Below are 20,790 nucleotides of genomic sequence, written 5' to 3' on the forward strand. Positions count from 1 at the left end.
CCCAGGAGAGGAATTGCAGTATCATAGGGTAGGTCCATTTCTAGCCTTCTGAGAGTTCTCCAGACTGTTCTCCACAGAGGCTGGACCAATTTACATTTCCAACCAGCAGTGTAGGAGGGTTCCTTTGACCCCACACCCTCTCCAGCATTTGCTGCTGTTAACCTTTTCTGATGTATGACATTCTCACAGGAGTGAAGTGGTATCTCATTGTTGTCTTGATTTGCAATTCTCTGACAATCAGAGACTTGGAGCATTTTTTCATGTGCTTCTCGGCCTTTTGGATCTCTTCTGTGGTGAATATTCTGTCCATGTCCTCCCCCCATTTTTGGATGGGGTTATTTGTTTTCTTGTTGCTGAGTTTGGCAAGCTCTTTATATATGATGGTTATTAAACTCTTGTCTGATGTGTGGCATGTAAAGATCTTTTCCCATTCTGTGAGGAGTCTCTTGGTTTGGGTAGTGGTTTCTTTTGCTGTGAAGAAGCTTTTTAATTTGATGTAATCCCATAGGTTTATACTTGCCTTAGTCTTCTTTGTAATTGGATTCGTTTCATTGAAGATGTCTTTAAAATGTATGCGGAAAAGAGTTCTTCCAATATTTTCTTCTAAGTATATGATAGTTTGTGGTCTAACATCCAAGTCCTTGATCCACTTGGAATTTACTTTTGTATTTGGTGAAATATAGTGGTTCAGTTTCATTCTTCTGCATGTTTCAACCCATTGTTTCCAACACCATTTGTTGAAGAGACTCTGCTTTCCCCATTTAATAGTCTGGGCACATTTGTCAAAGATTAGACGTCCATAGGTGTGCATGCAACTCTTACATGAAACAAAGTAACCTTTAAAAAAAATCATGACATAAATAAGTGGGAAGCTAAGAAGTAAAATTGTATATCTAATTTAGCTTATAGTATTTTGCTTCCAGAAAGCAGTCATTCCCCTACCTCCCAGGAAAATAAACAAGTTCACGAACTAAAAAAGAAAAAATGATGATAGAGTATCTCCTTTGCGCTTTGGGCATTGGTTTCAATTGTCTGGAGTGATGGCTCTTAACAGCTCCTCTAAGCAAATGCAGGTGAGCCCTCCAGCACACCAGGTGTCGCTGTGGCTCCGCGAGGCGGGTGGGTGGTTAGAAAGTTGGGGGCGGAGCAGCCGAGAGTGGCTGGGAAATGATGGCTGATGAAGACGAGGAAGTCCAACTGATCGTGCAGAAATTGCAGGTAGGGCCGTAGTTTAAAGTCTACCTGCGCTGTTGTTACTCGGGAAGAAGCGGTGTACGCGGTGCCTGTGAGCTCCTTGGCCCATCCGGCGCGCTGCCGCGGTTGGCGCTGTGACTGCCCCGCCCGGGGGCTGCAGCCGAGCCCGGGACCTGCGCCGCTCGCTGCAGTCACTGTCAGTTCTGCGTGGAAGAGGCCGCGTTCCTCCTGACTTCATTCCTGCACTTTCCTAGGAAGTTTTTCTTTCCGTTTCACTTATAACAGGTAGCATGCACATGTGCATGGCAGTGCTGCAAGAGCTCTCTCTACCTGTTATTTTGAGGCACACAAAGGCCACCCCCCTGTCCCCCCAGTACTTTTCATCTTTGAAGTCACCGACAATCACAGGAATGGCTTGCACTGCAAGTGTTCTGGTCACCCCATGTAGGATTTAGGAGCTATTTGTGTCGCTTTTTACCTTTCTCTTAAACCTCAGATGTTCAGTTCTTCGTGTGCTGAGTCCAGAAGGAAAAAGAGCTTGTAATTTTTTTTTTTACTGAAAATTGTCTTTTCATGGGCTCATTTGTAGGGTATGTGCTAAGCAGCCAGGTAGAGAACAGGTGATGGGGGTTTCTTGGCGCAGGTAGGGACCGTGGTTGAGTGAACTAGGGAAATAGAGTAGAGGAGAGAGGGACAGGGTGGTGGTGCTGCGAACTATGGGAGTGGTGGTAGGGTCATATATTTTTTATTATAATTTTAAAAATATTTATTCCCTTTTGTTGACCTTGTTTTGTTGTTGTAGTTATTGTTGCTTTTGATGTCGTCGTTGTTGGACAGGACAGAGAGAAATGGAGAGAGATGGGGAAGACAGGGGGAGAGAAAGAGAGACACCTGCAGACCTGCTTCACCGCCTGTGAAGCGACTCCTCTGCAGGTGGGGAGCCGGGGGCTCGAACCGGGATCCTTATGCTGGCCAGTGCACTTAACCCGCTGCGCTACCGCGTGACTCCTGGTAGGTCATGTATTATTGTTATGAACATTTTAGAATAGAAAATGCACAAAAACAAGATTCTCAAAGTATGTTTTACAGCCATTTTCATTACAATCATCAGGCTGCAGAGTTTTGAGTTATGTTAAAACTAATATAAATGAGAATTTATGTAGGCTGTGTCCTCGAAGTAATACGTGCACTCAACCAGGTGCACCACCACCTGGTCCCTTTTTAACTTTTTTTTTTAAATTTTCCCTTTTGTTGCCCTTTTTTAAAAAATTGTTGTTGTAGTTATTATTGTTGTTATTGATGTCATTGTTGTTGGATAGGACAGAGAGAAATGGAGAGAGGAGGGGAAGACAGAGAGGGGAGAGAAAGACAGACACCTGCAGACCTGCTTCACCGGCTGTGAAGTGATTCCCCTGTAGGTGGGGAGCTGAGGGCTCGAAACAGGATCCTTACGCTGGTCTTTGCTTCGTCCCACATGCGCTTAACCCGCTGTGCTACCGGCGGATTCTTGAGAGTCAGTATTTCTATGCCAATAGATGGTATAGCCAGCTAGTCTCAACTGTCCTTTTCTGGTGTTCTTGTACTGAATGGTACCGTCCTTATATTTCCTAGGAGCTGGTGGATCAGCTGTATTCGTTTCGAGACTGCTATTTTGAGACACACAGTGTTGACCATGCTGGCAGGAAGCAGCGAGATGTGCGGGAGGAGATGGAGAAGACTCTGCAGCAGATGGAGGAAGTAGTGGGTACGAGTGCCCACAGTGTCCAGCCCCCGCCCTTCACTGAGATGACGGCTTTGCTCTCTTTCTGTAGACCCCTTGTCTACTTTTCCTAAATTCTGACTGTAGAACATTCCATGGAACAAGAGTGTGCTTCTTGGGACCGGTGGCACACGCCCTCTGGAGTGCACACATTGCTGTGCACGAGGGTCCAGGCTGAAGCCTCTAGACCCACCTGCCGAGGGCATGGAGCTTCACGGGCAGTAGATCAGGTCTACTGCGGGTCTCTCCTCTCTCCTGTCTGTCTTCTCTATCTCTTTCTCTCTCCCTCCCTCTTTTTCTGTTTCTCACCCTCTATCTTGTGGAGTCATACAGCAGTTGAAATCCAGTGATAATCCTGATGACAAAAAAAAAAAAAAAAAAGCAACCCAGGTGTCCAACAACAGATGAGTGTCTGAGTAAGTTGTGGTCTATATACCCAATAGAATACCACTCAGCTATTAAAAATGGTGACTTCACCTTCTTCACCCCATCTTGGATGGAGCCTGAAGAAATCATGTTAAGTGAGATAAGTCAGAAACAGAAGGATGAATATGAGATGATCTCACTCAGACAGAAGTTAAAAAACAAGATCAAAAGGGAAAACACTAAGCAGAACTTGGACTGGAGCTGGTATCAAAGTAAAAGACTCTGGGGGTGGAGGGGAGAGTTCAGGTCTTAGAATAGGATGGCAGAGGAGGACCTAGTGGGGGTTGTTATGTGGAAATGTTGTACATGTATGAACTAGTGTATGTTACTGTTGACTGTAAACATTAATCCCCAGTAAGAGATAGAATAAAAAATAAAAGAAAGAAAGAGAGAAAAAAAAAAAGGAAAAAGAAAAGAGTTCATTGTTTGTATCATTCTAAATGGACTTTTCTGCCTCTGATTTTTTTAAATTAACATATAATGACCATGGTTATGGTTCTTTAAAAATCATTACTCATGCATTAAATCTTATTTCGTTTGCTTCTCCTCAAGTTACTTCAAAGATTTTTCACGTTGACTGGTTGAAGTCTAGATCCCTTAACCTGCTATTGAAGTCTCAATAGTCTTTTTTCTTCCTATTATTATATCTGATTGACAAAGGAACATTTTGTTTCTTTCAGGTCAGACCATTTGTGCTACCAAGAACATGTACCATGTATTTGTGACTCTGTCTTTGTTAACATTACTATCTAATCATTTTGTTATTTCTTCACTTTTTTTTTTTTTTTTGAATTCACCACTGCAGACCAGTTTTGTTCAGGCTGATGGGGGAAAGACAGCATAGCACAAAGATTCCTCTAGTGCACTGAGGGCTGGGCTTGAACCTGGGTCCTGCACATGACACAGTAGGCACATTATCCAAGTGAGCTATTTTGCTGCTTCTCTTCATTACTTTTTAGTGTCTGTCCATTGGCTGTATTCCATATGCCCCTTTCATTGTTTTGATTTTCCAGGGATGTGCTTTGTCTTTATTAGACTGCAAGTCCCACATAGGCATGGGTTATATTTCTTTTGTTACTCCTTTACCTTACCTTTTACCCTGCACTTGTTAGGCTTCAACACATGGCTCGTTCATAAAAATAATCTTCAACTATCGTACTTGTAGACATCCTGGGTGTATCTGTGAGGCTCCGTGGGTTTTGTTTTTCATTTTCCTTTCTCTCTCCCCCTCCCCACCAGGTTCTGTTCAGGGTGAGGCACAGGTTCTGATGCTGACTGGGAAGGCGCTGAATGTTACTGCTGACTATAGCCCTAAGGCTGAGGAGCTTCTGTCAAAGGCAGTGAAACTGGAGCCCAAGCTGGTAGAAGCCTGGAACCAGCTGGGTGAAGTGTATTGGAAGAAAGGGGACGTCGCAGCTGCTCACACCTGCTTCTCAGGAGCCCTTACCCACGTGAGCTGCTTACTTTTCCCTAGGAAAACATAGATGGGATGTGATTCCTTTGGCTCTGTGAATTTCCCCTGGATATGAATGAATACCAGAGTGTCAGAACCAGGAGGATAGAGTCAGGGAGGAGGGCGGCTAGGGGAGGAAATGTGGATGAGAGAAACAGAAATAGGGGACTGAGAAAGGAACAAGATGGAATCAGGCTCAGGAGTAGATAAGTGAAAAAAAGTTAATAAACAAGTTGATCTTTGCAGATACATATGACATTTACAGATAAGATGGGGCTGGAGAGAGAACTTGGCAATAAAATGTAGAACTGATATGTCTGAGGTCCGAGATTTGACCTCTAGCACAAGTATCAACTAATTGATGCTCAGCTCTCTCGTCAAAAGTAAAGGATGAAGGACCTGAAAGCTTACATGTATGTGTTCTCTCTCTCTCTCTCTCTCTCTCTCTCATTCTTTCTCTTTCCCAGAGCACTGAGCAGCTCTGGTTTATGGTGGTGCAGGGGATTGAACCTGGGACTTCGGGCCTCAGGCATGAGAGTCTCTTTGAATAACCGTTGTGCTATCTACTGCCTGCCCACATGTATGCCTTCTCCTTTTGCAGTGTAAGAACAAAGTTTCCCTTCAAAACCTGTCAATGGTGCTTCGCCAGCTGCGAAATGATTCTGGAGATGAACATTCTCGGCATGTCATGGACAGTGTCCAACAGGCTAAGCTGGCTGTGCAGATGGATATCCATGATGGCCGCTCCTGGTGTGAGTGCTTTCAAACGTTCTCCAGCAAGTTTCTAGAACTGTCGTTCTCAACCGTGGCTACACCGGAATCATCTGGAGTCTACGGTTGAGTTTGTCTCTGAGCATGAAGCCAGGGCCTCTTTGATTTGAGGAAGCCTGAATGGTACTTTGATGAACTACAATTCTAGGAATTTTTGGATCGTCTCATCCAAGAGGAGGCTTATGCCTCTACGTAAGCAAGACAGGGCTTTTGTAGTGTGTTCCCATTTCTCCTTGAGGTCCATGTTTGCCTCTTGATCCAAATAGAATTTGGGTATACTGGATTGTTACTGGCTTATGTCAGATGTAGAACCCTTCAGATAGACTTGAGGGGGACCAAAATAGATTATATATTGAACTTGGGTTCTGAGATGACCTGCCACATATTTCTCTTTACTAAGGTGAGACAAGATGGTTAGAAGGGGCTGAAATGGAGTATTTCCTTCTTTCCATGTAGAAGGCAGGGACCAACTGAAATTAATTATTTCCCCTTCTCAGGTCAGTTGCAGTCTGATAATACCCCAGCAGGGTAGGCTGTGATTATCTAGTTTCTCCTAATCTAGGTCTTGTACAAACACTATGCTCTAGTACATTTCAGAGTGGCTTCTTGTCCCTCTCCCCCACCACAAGTAGGAAGGTGTTTTTTTTCTTCTTCTTCTTTCCTCTAATATTTGCTTTGAGAGTCTAGTCAAACTCCTGAAGGGAAATCATACAATACAGTCGGGGCCCCTGTGATTGAGTTCCTATGGTGCTTTTAACTCTCCCACTTGTTCATGCTGAGCATTAAGTACTTTGTCAGCTGTAAGCCAGGTTGTCCTCCTGCTGGCACTGTTTCCTGTGACAGCTTCTGAGTTCCATTTCCTGTAAGCCATATCTCCTTGCACTCACCTATCTCCACCTTTGGTTTTCCCTGAGTTGCCCCATCTCTCTGGGATTCAGGAAGAATTGTGGATATTTCAGGCTTTTCAGCTTCTGACTAGTTAGGAAGAAGTCACAACTTTGAAACTCCTTACATGCAAACCCAGAAATTTTGTGTTTCTCTTTCAGATATTCTAGGGAATGCTTACCTCTCTCTTTACTTCAATACTGGCCAGAGCCCTAAGATCTCTCAGCAAGCACTCAGTGCCTATGCCCAAGCAGTAAGTACTTACAGTGAGCATGACGAGATGTGTGGAGGCGACGACAGAAGCAAGTGCAGTTGAGTCTCCTGGTGGCTCTTCAGCAAGCAGCATGGGTGGCCTGTGGTGGCCTCCGCTGTGTGTAGTTGTGCAAAGCTGTGTCTGCTGAAGTGACTGATTTTCCTTGTACTTTAAATTTAGCATCTACTTGCAGTATGGTACCTCAGTGCAACCTATCTAGATTTCTTATTTGTGTGTGTGTGTGTGTGTGTTTAATATGATTTATATAAAAAAAGATTTATTTCATGAGAGATTGGGTGGGGGTGAGGAGAGAGACCAGAGGAGCATACTGGCAAATGTGCTGGTATTGGGTGTTGAACTTCAGCTCTCGTGTTTGCAATTCTAGAACCTTTCCATTGAATCACCTCTCAGGCCACTCTTTCTAGATTTCCTTTTCTTTCTGTCTTTCTTTCTTTCTTTCTTTCTTTCTTTCTTTTAATTATCTTTATTTATTGATAGAGATAGCCAGAAATCAAGAGAAAAGGGGGGGATAAAGAGGGAGAGTGACAGAAAGATACCTGCAGCCCTGCTTCACCACTCATAAAGCTTTCCCCCTGTAGGTGGGGACTGGGGGCTCGAACTTGGGTCCTTGCATATTGTAACATGTGCGCTCAAACAGCTTTGTCACCACCGGGCTCCCTCTAGATTTTCTTATAGGCATGTATAACCAAATCACAGAGCTTATCTCAGGACATGCATCTCTTTTTTAATGAGAAAAAGTATTCATGGAAATGGTGTTAATATTTATACCTATTTTAAAAGAAAAACAGAGCCTCTAATAGTCAAGTTTAAATTAATTGCAATGTGTTTTTCTCTGGATCTCATATTTACTTTTCAAAGATATTTTCAAAATATTTATTTATTAATGAGAGAAAAACAGAAAACTAGAGCATCACTCTGGTACATGAGATACCAGGGATTGAACTTGGGCTTAAAGCTTCCAAATTCAGTGCCCTAGTCACTGCACCACCTCTCTTGGGCTCTCTTCTTATATCCCCCCCAAGATTATTTTATTAATGAGGGAGACGTGGAGAGAACCAGAGTATCACTCTGGCAGCTGTGATGCTGGGGATCAAATTCAGAACCTCATGCTTTAACCTCCCCTCCCTTGAAAGCTTTCCTGTTTCTTTCCCTCTGGGAGTATGGACCCAGGATCATTATGGGGCACAGAAGGTGGGAAGTCTGGTTTCTGTAACTGCTTCTTTGCTGAACATGGCCATTGGCAGGTGGATCCATACTCCCAGCCTGTTTCTGTCATTCCTTAGTGGGGCAGGGATCTAGAGAGGCGGGGTTCCAGGACACATTGGTGGGGTCATCTGTCCAGTGAAGTCAAATTACATAGGATTTCTTTTAGGGATTGGGTGTTTAATTACTTGTCATTAGAAAGTTCACAATGACCTGAGCATTTTAAAATTTTGTTCTCATATTGGCCTTCCTTTTGCTTTCTGCTCTTGACATCGAGATTGCTTACCTTACCAGTACTTAGTTTGATCAACATGGCAGAGGGAAGAATGCAGCCACCTGGTGGCGCTGGAGAAGGTGCAGTGGAAATAGCACCGAACTCACAGGCATGGGGTCCTGTGTGTGATCTGGGCACCACATATGCCAGAATAATGCTCTGTTCTCCTTCCTGTTCTCTCTCTTTCCTGTTAATATTGAAATGAATCTTTTTTAAAATTTTTATTTATAAAAAGGAAACACTGACAAAACCATAGGATAAGAGGGGTACAACTCCACACAATTCCCACCACCAGAACTCCGTATAACCCCCCCCTCCCCCCATAGCTTTCCTATTCTTTAACCCTCTGGGAGTATGGACCCAGGGTCATTATGGGGTGCAGAAGGTGGAAGGTCTGGCTTCTGTAATTGCTTCTCTGTTAAACACGGGTGTTGGCAGGTGGATCCATACTCCCAGCCTGTCTCTCTTTCCCTAGTGGGGCAGGGCTCTGGGGAAGCGGGGCTCCAGGACACATTGGTGGGGTCATCTGCCCAGGGAAGTCCTGTTGGCATCATCGTAGCATCTGGACCTGGTGGCTGAAAAGAGAGTTAACATATAAAGCCAAAAAAATTGTTGACTAATGAATATTTAAATTTTTTTTTTTTTTAAATTATCTTTATTTGATAGAGACAGCCAGAAATTGAGAGGAAGGGAGAGCAAGAGAAGGAGAGAGACAGAGAGAGACACCTGCAGCACTGCTTCACCACTTGTGAAGCTTTCCCCTGCAAGGACCCTGGTCTTGAACCTGGGTCCTTGCACATGGTAACATATGTGCTCCACCAGGTGAGCCACCACCCAGCCCCCGAAATGAATCTTTTTAAAGATAAAGAATACAGCTACCTGTGTTCATCTTTGCAGATTAGGGATTTTCCAGCCAGGAACTTTTAATTTAAATTATCTAATTAATTAAAAAAATGATTATTAAGAGAGGAGGAAGAGCAAGAGGACCAGAGTATTGCTCCACTCTGGCTTGAGATGTTGCTAGAGATCAAACCAGTGGCTTCTGGGGTCTCAGGCATCCAAGTTGATGCTCTCATAGGCTAGCATATCTCCCCAGCCCAATTTTATTTATCAATAATTTTTATTGTTGCTAGGGTCTTTTGCCTGTACGATTCCACTTTTTCCAGTGGGATTTCCCCCCCCCTTTTTAATTACAGGTATAAAGTGATAGAGAGGATGACAAAGACAGAGAGACAAAGAGGAAAGACAGACCAGAGCACTACTTCACTATTCATGGAAACGTCCCATTGGTGCTGTGCATAGTGTTCTTGTGTGGTGCTCAAGGCCAAGTCTGTGCATTGCAAAGTGTGTTCTCTCCTGTGAAGGCTATCTCTTAGCCCCTGGTCAGGGAGGAACTTCTAGACAGGAATTATGTTTTGCTCTATTTTCTTGATTTGGCAAATGCTTACATTTAAAGACAAATATGGTATATTCCTCTCTCATTTTATGTTTGACTTTGCTAGATAGCTACTTTTAATTCTTAATATCTTATTTTATTTATTCGTGAGAAAGATGGGAGGAGAAAGTGAGAGAACCAGACATCGTTCTGGTTGCATGTGCTGCTGGGGATTGAACTCAGGACCTCATGCTTTCGAGTCCAGTGCCGCCGCCGCCTCCTTCTTCTTCTTCCTCTTCCTCTTCCTCTTCCTTCTCTTCCTCTTCCTCTTCCTCTTCCTCTTCTTCTTCTTCTTCTTCAAATTTCTTTATTGGGGAATTAATGTTTTACATTCGACAGTAAATACAATAGTTTCTACATGCATAACACTTGCTAGTTTTCCATTTAACAATACAACCCCCACTGGGTTTTTTATCATCCTTTTTGTGAGTCTAATGCCTTATCCACTGTGCCACCTCCCAGAGCACAGTTCTTAGTCTCTTTACCCAAATGTGAACTCTCCCAGTCTCACTGCTCCTATTGGACTTTCCATTCAGATAAACATAGACAGAAAAGGAGAGATACCATAGGAGCTTCCTCAGGGGCCATGTTGTGCAGGGGTTTGAGCCTGGGCTGTATTCATTGCAAGACATGCACCCTATCTGGTGAACTCTTTTTGGTTCCACAAATCTGTATTTTTAAACATATTTGAAATAACCTTTTAAATGTTTTATATTTGTTTATTTAGATTTTACTTGATAGGACAGAGAAATTGAGGAGGGAGGAGATATAGAGAGGGAGATAGACAGACACTTGCACCACAGCTGTACCACTCATGAACTTTCCCCTACAGATGTGGACAGGGCCATGTCAATGCGGGTCTTTGCACATGGCAGTCTGTTCACTCAGTTAGGTGCACTACTACTCACCCCCCCTTCATATTTTAGTTCATATTTGTTCTTTTGCAGTGTACTAGGCATTGAGTCAAATTTGAAAAATAAAAGAAGCATAGCCGTGAACAAAGTCAGCAGTTTCTTGACAAAACTTGTGACCAACATGACCGTGTGGTCTCTGATCATCTTGATTCGAGAATTGGAATTCAGGCCTCACTATATGTTTTCAGGGAGCCTTGATGGACAGACATGCTCCTGTTTGCATTAGGAACCGGGCTTACCGATAGAGAAAATGTGTTCAGTCAACATCATTTCTATTTTAGACTTTTCTCACTGACAACAGCATCTCACATTGAAGAAAGGCATTTCGGGGTCTTGGATGAGGCTTCAGCGATGGAGTCCATGCCTTGCACGTGGGAGACCTTGGATTCTATCCCTGGTGTTGCATAAACAGAAAGACAAGGGCAGGGCAGGAAAATGCGCATGTTACCTTGTGCGAAGAGCCAGTTTAAGCCACCGGTTCCCATCTGCAGGGGGAACCTTCACAATAGGTGTAACAGTGTTGCAGATCTCTCTTTCTCTCCCCCCCCCCAGGACTCCTTCTCTCCCGATCTAGCTCTCTCTGCCTCTTACCCTCCAGCCCCAAACAAGACAAACAATTACAAAAAAATGCCACCAGGAGTGCTACCAGGAGCTGTGCACACACAAAACCCCAGTGATAACCCTGGTGGCAAAAAACAAACATCGACAAAAAACAAAACACCATAAATGGCAGAGCACTGCTCTGATCTCTCTCTCTCTCTCTCTCTCTCACACACACACACACACACACACACACACACCAGAATGTTCTCACATCTTTCTATCTATATTTTTGCATGAATACATTAAAATTGTATTTTAAATTTCCATGTACAGTCAAAACTTTTACATTCTTGAAAATTCAGAGACCGAGTAATATGTACACAGGCAGCTGTGTGGGTGTAGGGAGCACACTGATGAGGAAGAAAATTAGAGTTTTCCAGGGAGATGTGTTTTGGGACATGTTAAGTGATACTGAGGGTTGCCATTTTTGATTGATAAAGGACTCACTCAGTGATTTTTTTTTTTTTTAATCCTGTGATAGGAGAAGGTTGACAGGACAGCTTCCAGCAATCCTGATCTTCATCTGAACAGGGCAACGGTAAGACCTGTTCATGGTGTTACTTCAAGGTCAACAAGAAAGACAGATTTTAGCTTCTGATGGTGATTGAGTTGCACACAAACTATGGTTGAAAAGCCAAATTATTATTGTTATTGATGTTATTATTATTTGTTACCAGGGCTTTGTGGGATTCCACTTCTGGCAGACTCTTTTTTCTTTCTTCCTTTCCCTCCCCCTCCTCTTTTCAAATAGAATGTGAAAGGTAGAGAGGGAGAGACACACAGAGACATCATAGTACCACTTGACTGTTTGTGAAGCCCTCCCTTTGCATGGGCTTCCCAAGTGATGGTCAGGAACTCCCCCTGCATGTGAAAGTGCCCTACTGGGTGAGCTACCTCCTGGCTTCAAGTCAAACAACAACAATAATAAAAGATTTATTTATTTATTTATTTATTCACTAACACAAGAATGAGAGAGAGTGAAAAAGAGAGGACCAGAGCATCACTCTGGCACATGTGCTGCCAGTGACTGAACTCAGGACCTCATGCTTGAGAACATAATGCTTTATCCATGGCCCTATCTCCCAGGCCACAAGCCAAATAATTTTTGACATGGGCCAACTCCATTTCACTTTAGTATCTGGTAGAATCACTGGAAAAAGTGGAGAAGAGACTGATTTGGTGAGGGTATATATAAGAAATAGGGATGGGGAACACTTTAGAAGACTTTCCTTTTATGTTACAATAATAAAATGACCCTGTGTCTGAAACTTAACTACCTTAGAATTTGGAAGTTAGCTTCTTTGAAGTGATATCATCTTTGAGGTTATAATCATCTTTGGCCAGGAGAAAAGATGTCAGGTATCACCAGCTCTTCATGCTGCTTTAGTAGGACAGGAAACAACTTATTTCTCTAGATTCCTGGCTCATGGTTACTTCTTATGCAGCTACATAAATATGAAGAGAATTATGGGGAGGCCTTGGAGGGCTTTTCCCGTGCTGCAGCCCTGGATCCTGCCTGGCCAGAGCCCCAACAGCGAGAACAACAACTTCTGGAATTCCTGAATAGGTTAACCAGCCTCCTTGAGAGCAAGGTAAAACTACCTAAAAGTTGAGTTCTACTTGCTTATTTTGCTTTGTGTCAATAAAATAAGAATAGGGTCTTGGGAGATGGCTTGGAAGTGGGGTTTATGCCTTTTCTTTTTTGGCCACCAGGGTTTTTGGTGGCCTGCATGACTGCACTGTTCCTGGTGGACTTTTTTTTTTTTTAAGAGAAAGGGAGGAAGAGCCAGAAAGAGACATCACAGCACCAATCCGCTGCTCAGGACGCTGCCCACTGCGTAGCTGGAGGCTTAGACTGTGTGCCCAGGCACATGGTGAAGTGTGTGCTTTGCTGAGTAAACTATCTTCTGGTCCCCCAGAGAATGTGCCTTTTCTACATAAGCTTCTGGCTTTAACTCCTAGCACTGCATAAAATGGTGAACCAGTGCTTTGCTCTCAATTAAAATATGAATAGAATAGATGTTGGTAGAAGTGGAGAGGTTTGGGAGAAAAGAGTGACTTCTTAGAGTAACCAGTTTCCAGCATCTAATTGATTCCCACTTCCTCTGTAGGGCAAGGTGAAGACCAAGAAGTTGCAGAGCATGCTGGGAAGCTTGCGCTCAGCCCAGCTAGGCCCTTGTGGTGATGGGCGCTATCAGTCAGCCTCTGGACAAAAGGTGACCTTGGAACTCAAGCCGCTGAGTACTCTGCAGCCTGGGGTAAACAGTGGTGCCGTGCTGCTGGGCAAGGTGGTGTTCAGCCTCACCACGGAGGAGAAGGTCCCTTTGTGAGTGCCTCTGGACTTCTCTGTTTTATCCTTCTGAACTTGTTGGCTTTCCTCTGACAGTTGAGGACACTGTTCTTAGTCACAGATTTGAGTTCTGCTTTCCTTCTGTGTCTCTGCTTTAAGTAGGTATTGGCATTTATTTACTTGTGAACATGAGAGAGAACAAGAACCAGAGCATCTTTCTGGCAACGTGATGTTGGGTTTTGAACTTAGGACCTTATGCTTTTTTAGACTTACTTTATTATTATTGTTTTATTTATTTCTAATTAATTGTTTTTCCCAGAATACTGCTCAGCTCTGGCTTATGGTGGTACTGGGAATTGAACCTGGGACCTCAGAGCCTCAGGCACAAGAGTCCCTGTATAACCATTGCATTATATACCCCACTTTTTTTTTTTTTTAATTTATTTTCCCTTTTGTTGCCCTTGTTATTTTATTGTTGCTGTTGTCATTGTTGGATAGGACAGAGAGAAATGGAGAGAGGAGGGGAAGACAGAGAGGGGGAGAGAAAGACAGACAGACACCTGCAGACCTGCTTCACTGCCTCTGAAAGGACTCCCCTGCCGGTGGGGAGCCGGGGGCTCGAACCGGGATCCTTAAGCTGGTCCTTGCACTTTGCGCCATGTGCGCTTAACCGCTGCGCTACCACCCGATTCCCTGTCCCCCCACTTCTTATGTTTAAATTTTTTTTCTTTATTTATTTGATAGAGACAGAGAAAAAAATGGGAGTGGGAAAGAGTAGAAAGGGAGAAAGAAGGGGAGTCGGGCGGTAGCGCAGCGGGTTAAGCGCACGTGGCGCGAAGCTCAAGGACCGGCGTAAGAAAGGGAGAAAGATGAGAGACTTCTGCAGCATTTATGAAGCTTCCTCGCTGCAGGTGGGGACCAGGAGCTTAAACCTGGGTCTTCACACGTGGCAATGTATCACTCTACCAGGTGTGCCACAGCTTGAGCCCAGACCTCATGCCATACTCTGTCTGACACTCTGGCCACTGCGCCGCCTCCTGGGCAGCCACCCAGCTGTGTTCTTATTAAGACAGATGGGAACCTTGAAAGCCTCCCACCACTTTTGTTCTCATGATTGTAGACGTTGACAGTGTCCCCCCTCCTTGAGTGTCCCTCACATTAAAAACATTTTTTTTTGTTTTATCTGTTTTTGTAAGATGACTTTTTCTCCTTTGGGATTCAGTTTGAGAGTCTCCTTAAAGAAGTCTCTGCTTTCTAATTTTTTTCTTGATATTTATTTTGGCATCCATGCCTCAGGATGGCTTTTGTTTGGTTTTTGATATGGCAGAGGGTGAGAGACTGAGAGAGCTTGAGAGAGAGAGTGAAGGAAAGACACCTGCACCACTACGCCACCAGTCATGAGGCTTCCCTCTGTAGGTGGGGACCAGGGACTCGAACTTGGGTCCTCAAGCTTGCTAATGTGAATGCTCTACTGGCCCTATACATCCCATCGTGGCTTTATGGAATTCAGCACAAGGGGAAAAAAAAACAAAACTATTCTAGCTTTGTCGTCCTGGAAGCAGTGGTTCAACCATCTGATGTGTGCTAGACTGTGAGCTCACTTGTAGTTAAACACAGTCCTTGACAGACACATAATGGATATTCAGTGAAAGTTTCTGGGAGTACCTTCAGTTAATAGTGAGCTTAGTTTGGTGAAGGTTGTGGTAGTTAAATTGATAGACCAGGGATAATGTTTCAACTGCAACACTTTGGTTCCATTTATTATTACACTTTTCAAAAGATTTCATTTATTTTTATGAGAGAAGGTGGGGGGAGAGAGAGAGAGAGAGAGACCGACCGACCAGAGCATTGGTCAGTTCTGGAATATGGTGTTGCTGGAGACTAAACCTGTGATCTCTGAGTCTTTAAGCATTAAAGTCTGGTGCCCAGCTTCTGAACTATCTCCCTTACCCTATTATTATTATTTGTTGAGTGACCTTAGTGTGTATATGTCTAAAGGTATTCCCCTCCCCCCTCCCCCCAACCAGTGCAGGGAGTTGCTCAGGCATGATTCCATTGCTCTTAGGTCAGCTTTTTGAGTCTTTCTGTTTCAGATATATAGAGAGAATGTTAGAAAGAGATAGAGAGAGGGAGAGACACCACAGCACTGGAGCTTTCCCTGATGCTGAGGTATTTCTGAGTGGTTCCAGGGCTTGAACCCAGGCCCTGTGCACTGCAAGGTGGGTGTCTTACAGGGTAAACTATCTCAAGGCCTCCAGGTTCTTGATAAAGTGACAGACGAATGAGTCTACTGCATGCTGTCTAAAGTCATCTATTGAAGACAGATGGTGACTCAGATTTACATAGCAGCTGCTGATAGTTATTATAGCTTTTCTAAATAAGCAACTGGAAAGGCATTTGTTTAAATGACTGTTTCTGCTCTTTTTCCATGCCTGCTTCCTCCCCCCCCCTTTTCTTTACCCTTCTTAACCTGGCAGTACATTTGGCCTGGTAGACTCAGATGGACCTTGCTATGCAGTGATGGTATATAATGTGGTCCAGAGCTGGGGAGTACTCATTGGGGACTCTGTAGCCATCCCGGAGCCCAGCCTCCGGCATCACCGAATTCAGCACAAAGGAAAGGTGAGTGATGGTTAAGATACTCTCCCAACTCATAGTCTGTATATGGTTATACCCATATACACATACCCATTATGTGTATATGGGTATAACTGTCAGTAAACACACGGGAAGGCCAGAATATCTGAGAGGTGGCACACTGTTTTGTTTGTGTGACGGCCTTTAAAAGAAATTATCTTTATTTACTTATTGGATAGCGACAGCCAGAAATCAAGAGGGAAGAGGATGATAGGGAGGGAGAGAGACAGAGAGACATCTGCAGCCCTGCTTCACTACTCGCAAAGCCTTCCTTCTGCAAGGTGGGGACCAGGGGTTTGAGCATAGGTCCTTGTGCATTGTAACATGTGTGCTCAACCAGGTGCACCACCACCCAGATGCATCCCCCCTTTTTTTTTAAAAATTTATTTCTTTATTGGGGAATTAATGTTTTACATTCAACAGTAAATACAGTAGTTTGTACATGCATAACATTCCCCAGTTTCCTATTTAACAGTACAACCCCCACTATGTCATTTATCATCCTTCATGGACCTGTATTCTCCCCACCCACCCACCCCAGAGTCTTTTACTTTGGTGCAATATGCCAATTACATTTAAGGTAATTTTATCATTTTTTTTATAGTTCACTGCATTTGTTAAATTTTTTACATGAGTTATACAACTCATACAAATCTTAGATTTAAACTTTATATACATTTTATAACATGTGCAGTATTATTATTTATAAATAAAACAATAGTCAATATGAACATGTTTTAAAAAGCAGAGTTCATGTGCCCTTTAGTCTTGGAAAGCTTCTAAGAGCCTGGTGCAGTTAAAGGTGCTGAAGGAGGGGGTCAAACCTTTCTGAAGAGGTGGCATTCTCCCGCAAGAGGGCGCTTTGCTTCCAAGTACAAGAATGCAGGGCCCGTGTTATAAATTGGATTTTTTTTTTTTTACCCATGAACATGGAATATCTTTCCACTTCTTTGTGTCTTTTTCAATTTCTTTTTCTTTTTTTTTTAATAATTTATTTCTTTATTGGGGAATTAATGTTTTACATTCAACAATAAATACAATAGTTTGTACATGCATAGCATTCCCCAGTTTCCCATATAACAATACAACCCCTACTATGTCATTTATCATCCTTCATGGACCTGTATTCTCCCCACCCACCCCAGAGTCTTTTACTTTGGTGTAATACTCCAATTCCATTTCAGGTTCGACTTGTGTTTTCTTTTCTAATCTTGTTTTTCAACTTCGGCCTGAGAGTGAGATCATCTGGTATTCATCCTTCAGTTTCTGACTTATTTCACTCAACATGATTTTTTCAAGGTCCATCCAAGATCGGCTGAAAATGGTGAAGTCACCATTTTTTACAGCTGAGTAGTATTCCATTGTGTATATAGACCACAACTTGCTCAGCCACTCATCTGTTGTTGGACACCTGGGTTGCTTCCAGGTTTTGGCTATTACAAATTGTGCTGCCAAGAACATATGTGTACACAGATCTTTTTGGATGGGTTCCTTAGGATATATCCCTAGTAGAGGAATTGCAGTATCATAGGGTAGGTCCATTTCTAGCCTTCTGAGAGTTCTCCAGACTGTTCTCCACAGAGGTTGGACCAATTGACATTCCCACCAGCAGTGCAGGAGGGTTCCTTTGACCCCACACCCTTTCCAGCATTTGCTGCTATTACCTTTTCTGATGTATGACATTCTCACAGGAGTGAAGTGATATCTCATTGTTGTCTTGATTTGCATTTCTCTGACAATCAGAGACTTGGAGCATTTTTTCATGTGTTTCTCTCCCCCCCCCCCTTTTTTTAACCAGAAAACTACTCAGCTCTGTTTTATGGTGGTGCAGGAGATTGAACCAGGGACTTTGGAGTCTCAGGTCTGAGAATCTCTTTGCATAACCACTGTGCTATCTATCCCCACAGTTTGTCCTTTTTTGAGTCAGAGGATTGTTCTGTTATTGTAGTGCCTGTCTAAAGACCTGCCCCAGATTTTCCTTTTGAGGACTGAAAACTTAGAAAAAATTATATCCTCTTTGTTAGATCAGCTTTTTTTTTTTAATTTCTTTATTGGGGGGTTAATGTTTTACAGTTGACAGTAAATACAATAGTTTGTACATGCATACCACTTCTCAGTTTTCCATGTAATAATACAACCCCCACTGGGTCTTCTGCCATCATGTTCCAGGACCTGAACTCCCTCCACCCGCCCCCCCAGGTCTTTTACTTTGGTGCGATACACCAATTAGCTTGGCTTTTTATGGATGGGAAATGGTGGTAAAGTGTGGATTTGCTTGGGAGAGGGCAGAAGGATGTGTGTTCCTGTGCCGGAGTCTCTTCCATCCTGGGATCTGTGACGAGCCTGTGCCTCTGTCTCATAGGACTACACCTTCTCCAGTGTTCGAGTGGAGACGCCCCTCTTGCTGGTGGTGAATGGAAAGCCTCAGGGCTCCAGCAGCCAGGCGGCTGCCACAGTGGCTTCACGGCCGCAGTGTGAATGACCTGCCCTGACCTGCACGCTTGAGAGACTGGAGGCAAGGACATAAGCTGGACTAGCCTCACCCAGTGACTTAGCTGGGATAGGGAGAGGCCGTCGGTCTGAAGACTCTCACTTCCTCTGCCCTGCAAGACAGGTTGCATCCCTTCCTCTTCTCCTGGTCCTATGTTCTAGTTCTCTCAGGAACCATACAGTCCCCTGGTCTGTCTGACCTGTCTCTTTCACCGCTCTCTCTTATATGCAAAGAGCATGGGATAGGTAGACATGTTGGCGTCTTGCCATGGGGACAAAATCCTCAAGGTTTCTGTTCTTGCCTCTTTCCTGAGCCTCGTGTGTATATATCATTTCAGTATTTATTGCTAAAGAAGGGGCCCCCATTTTCTAATGGCTTTTTTTTTTTAATTTTTAAAATTTAGTTTCTTCCCCTTCTTTGGGGCTGGAAGAGAATTAAATTCATTTGGAAAAAAAAATGCTGTGTATTTTGGCCTGCTTCATTTTCTCTAGATTGGGATCTGGGTTTTAGAGTTCCTCCCACTTGAGGAATACTCTTTTTTTTTTTTTTGTAAGATAAATAATAGCTTATTTCTTTACCAAATAAAAGAACGCCGGGTAATAAAGGCCCAGGAGGTGGCCAGTAGATAAAGCATTGGACTCCTGGACCTGGGGCCCCAAGTTCGATACCCGGTATCACATATACCAGAGTGATGCTCTGGGGTCCTCACTGTCTCTTGTTAATAAATAAATAGGGCCAACCAGGTCGCTTGCTTAGACAGAGTGGTGTTTTGCCACGTGTACCACCTAGGTTTGAGTCTGACTCCTACCATGGTGAAGTAAACTTCAGTGCTGTGCAGTCTTTCCCTCTCTTCCCCTACCTTACTTAACAGCAACAGCATAGCAACAATAACAACAATTTGATCCTGAGCAGTGATGCAGTGGAGACAACCAAAGGAAACAAAAGCAAACAGAAAAACACTTCTGTTTAAAAACCTGACAATCGGCAGTCTTGGCAGGGTTGAGAGGTCCACAGAGTCACGCATGACCATCATTCCATTTTGTCATCCCTATGGGTCGTCTGCCTTCATCATTGCCCAAGATGAGAGCAATACTGTTCTAATAGTGATGGCGGACTGAGTGAGCTAAGGAAGCCAGACATTTCATTTCTTTAGGCTTTACTGGCTTGTTGCATAGCACCTTCTCTTAATATCCATGGGGAAAATGGGAAAATGTGTGGTCCAGGAGATGGCACAGTGGATGAAGCATTAGACTCTCAAGCATGAGGTCCTGAGTTCAGTCCCCGGCAGCACATGTACCAGAGTGATGTCTGGTTCTTTCTCTCTCCTTCTTTCTCATTAATAAATAAGTAAATTCTAAAAAAAGAAAAAGAAAATGTGAGTGGATTGGTAACTGATTGAATGGTTATAACCAGGGAATATATTAATGGATAGAAATGAATTTGGAAGACTTGTAGTGATAAGACTTGGGCTTTTGTCCTTGATCCAGTCCTGCCCGTCCTGTTCAACTCTAGACTGATGATTTGAATATCTTTGATCATTCACTCAATTTATAAAGACTATAAAAATGTAAAGAATTCCTCAGAGAATGGATGGTAGGCTAAACCTCTGACTAAAAAAAAAAACCTCTGGGTTGAAGGGATAGCTCACAGGGTAGGGCTTGTGCCTTGCCATGCCACAGCCCAGGTTTGAGCCCTTACACCACATGGGACGTCTTACGACATCAGAGGGAGATCTTGTTTTCTCTTTCTTTCTTTTTTTTTTACATTAAAAAAATTTAAAAAAAAATTTTATTTATTTATTCCCTTTTGTTGCCCTTATTTATGTTGTTGTATAGGACAGAGAGAAATGGAGAGAGGAAGGGAAGACAGAGAGGAGGAGAGAAGACACACCTGCAGACCTGCTTCACCACCTGTGAAGTGACTCCCCTGCAGGTGGGAAGCCGGGGTTCGAACCGGGATCCTTATGCTGGTCCTTGCGCTTTGCGCCACCTGCGCTTAACCCGCTGTGCTACAGCCCGACTCCCTTCTCCCTCTTTCTATCTGAGGAGAAAAGTGCCCTGGAGAGGTGGAATTGTGTTTTGGGTCATGAAATGGCTCAGTGAGTAGAGCACATGCTTGTACTGTGCTCAAACTCTTGCATTTGATTCCCAGCATTAAGTAGAAGCACAGCATGTGGCACCG

At 43.6% G+C, this 20,790-nt stretch overlaps 1 protein-coding gene across 1 annotated transcript; it reads left to right on the top strand.

Annotated features, from left to right (window-relative positions):
• The first annotated feature begins 1,123 nt into the window (after nt 1-1,123).
• TTC5 (tetratricopeptide repeat domain 5) lies at nt 1,124-19,082 on the top strand. Its single transcript, XM_060175412.1, has 10 exons — nt 1,124-1,218; nt 2,806-2,938; nt 4,619-4,830; nt 5,434-5,584; nt 6,650-6,741; nt 11,673-11,729; nt 12,637-12,783; nt 13,303-13,517; nt 15,959-16,103; nt 18,481-19,082. The coding sequence occupies exons 1-10, from the start codon at nt 1,168-1,170 to the stop codon at nt 18,598-18,600; spliced, it is 1,323 nt and encodes a 440-aa protein (XP_060031395.1). The 5' UTR covers nt 1,124-1,167; the 3' UTR covers nt 18,601-19,082.
• Nucleotides 19,083-20,790: the final 1,708 nt, after the last annotated feature.

The sequence above is a fragment of the Erinaceus europaeus genome, chromosome 16, assembly GCF_950295315.1.
Source record: "Erinaceus europaeus chromosome 16, mEriEur2.1, whole genome shotgun sequence".
NCBI lineage: Eukaryota > Metazoa > Chordata > Mammalia > Eulipotyphla > Erinaceidae > Erinaceus > Erinaceus europaeus.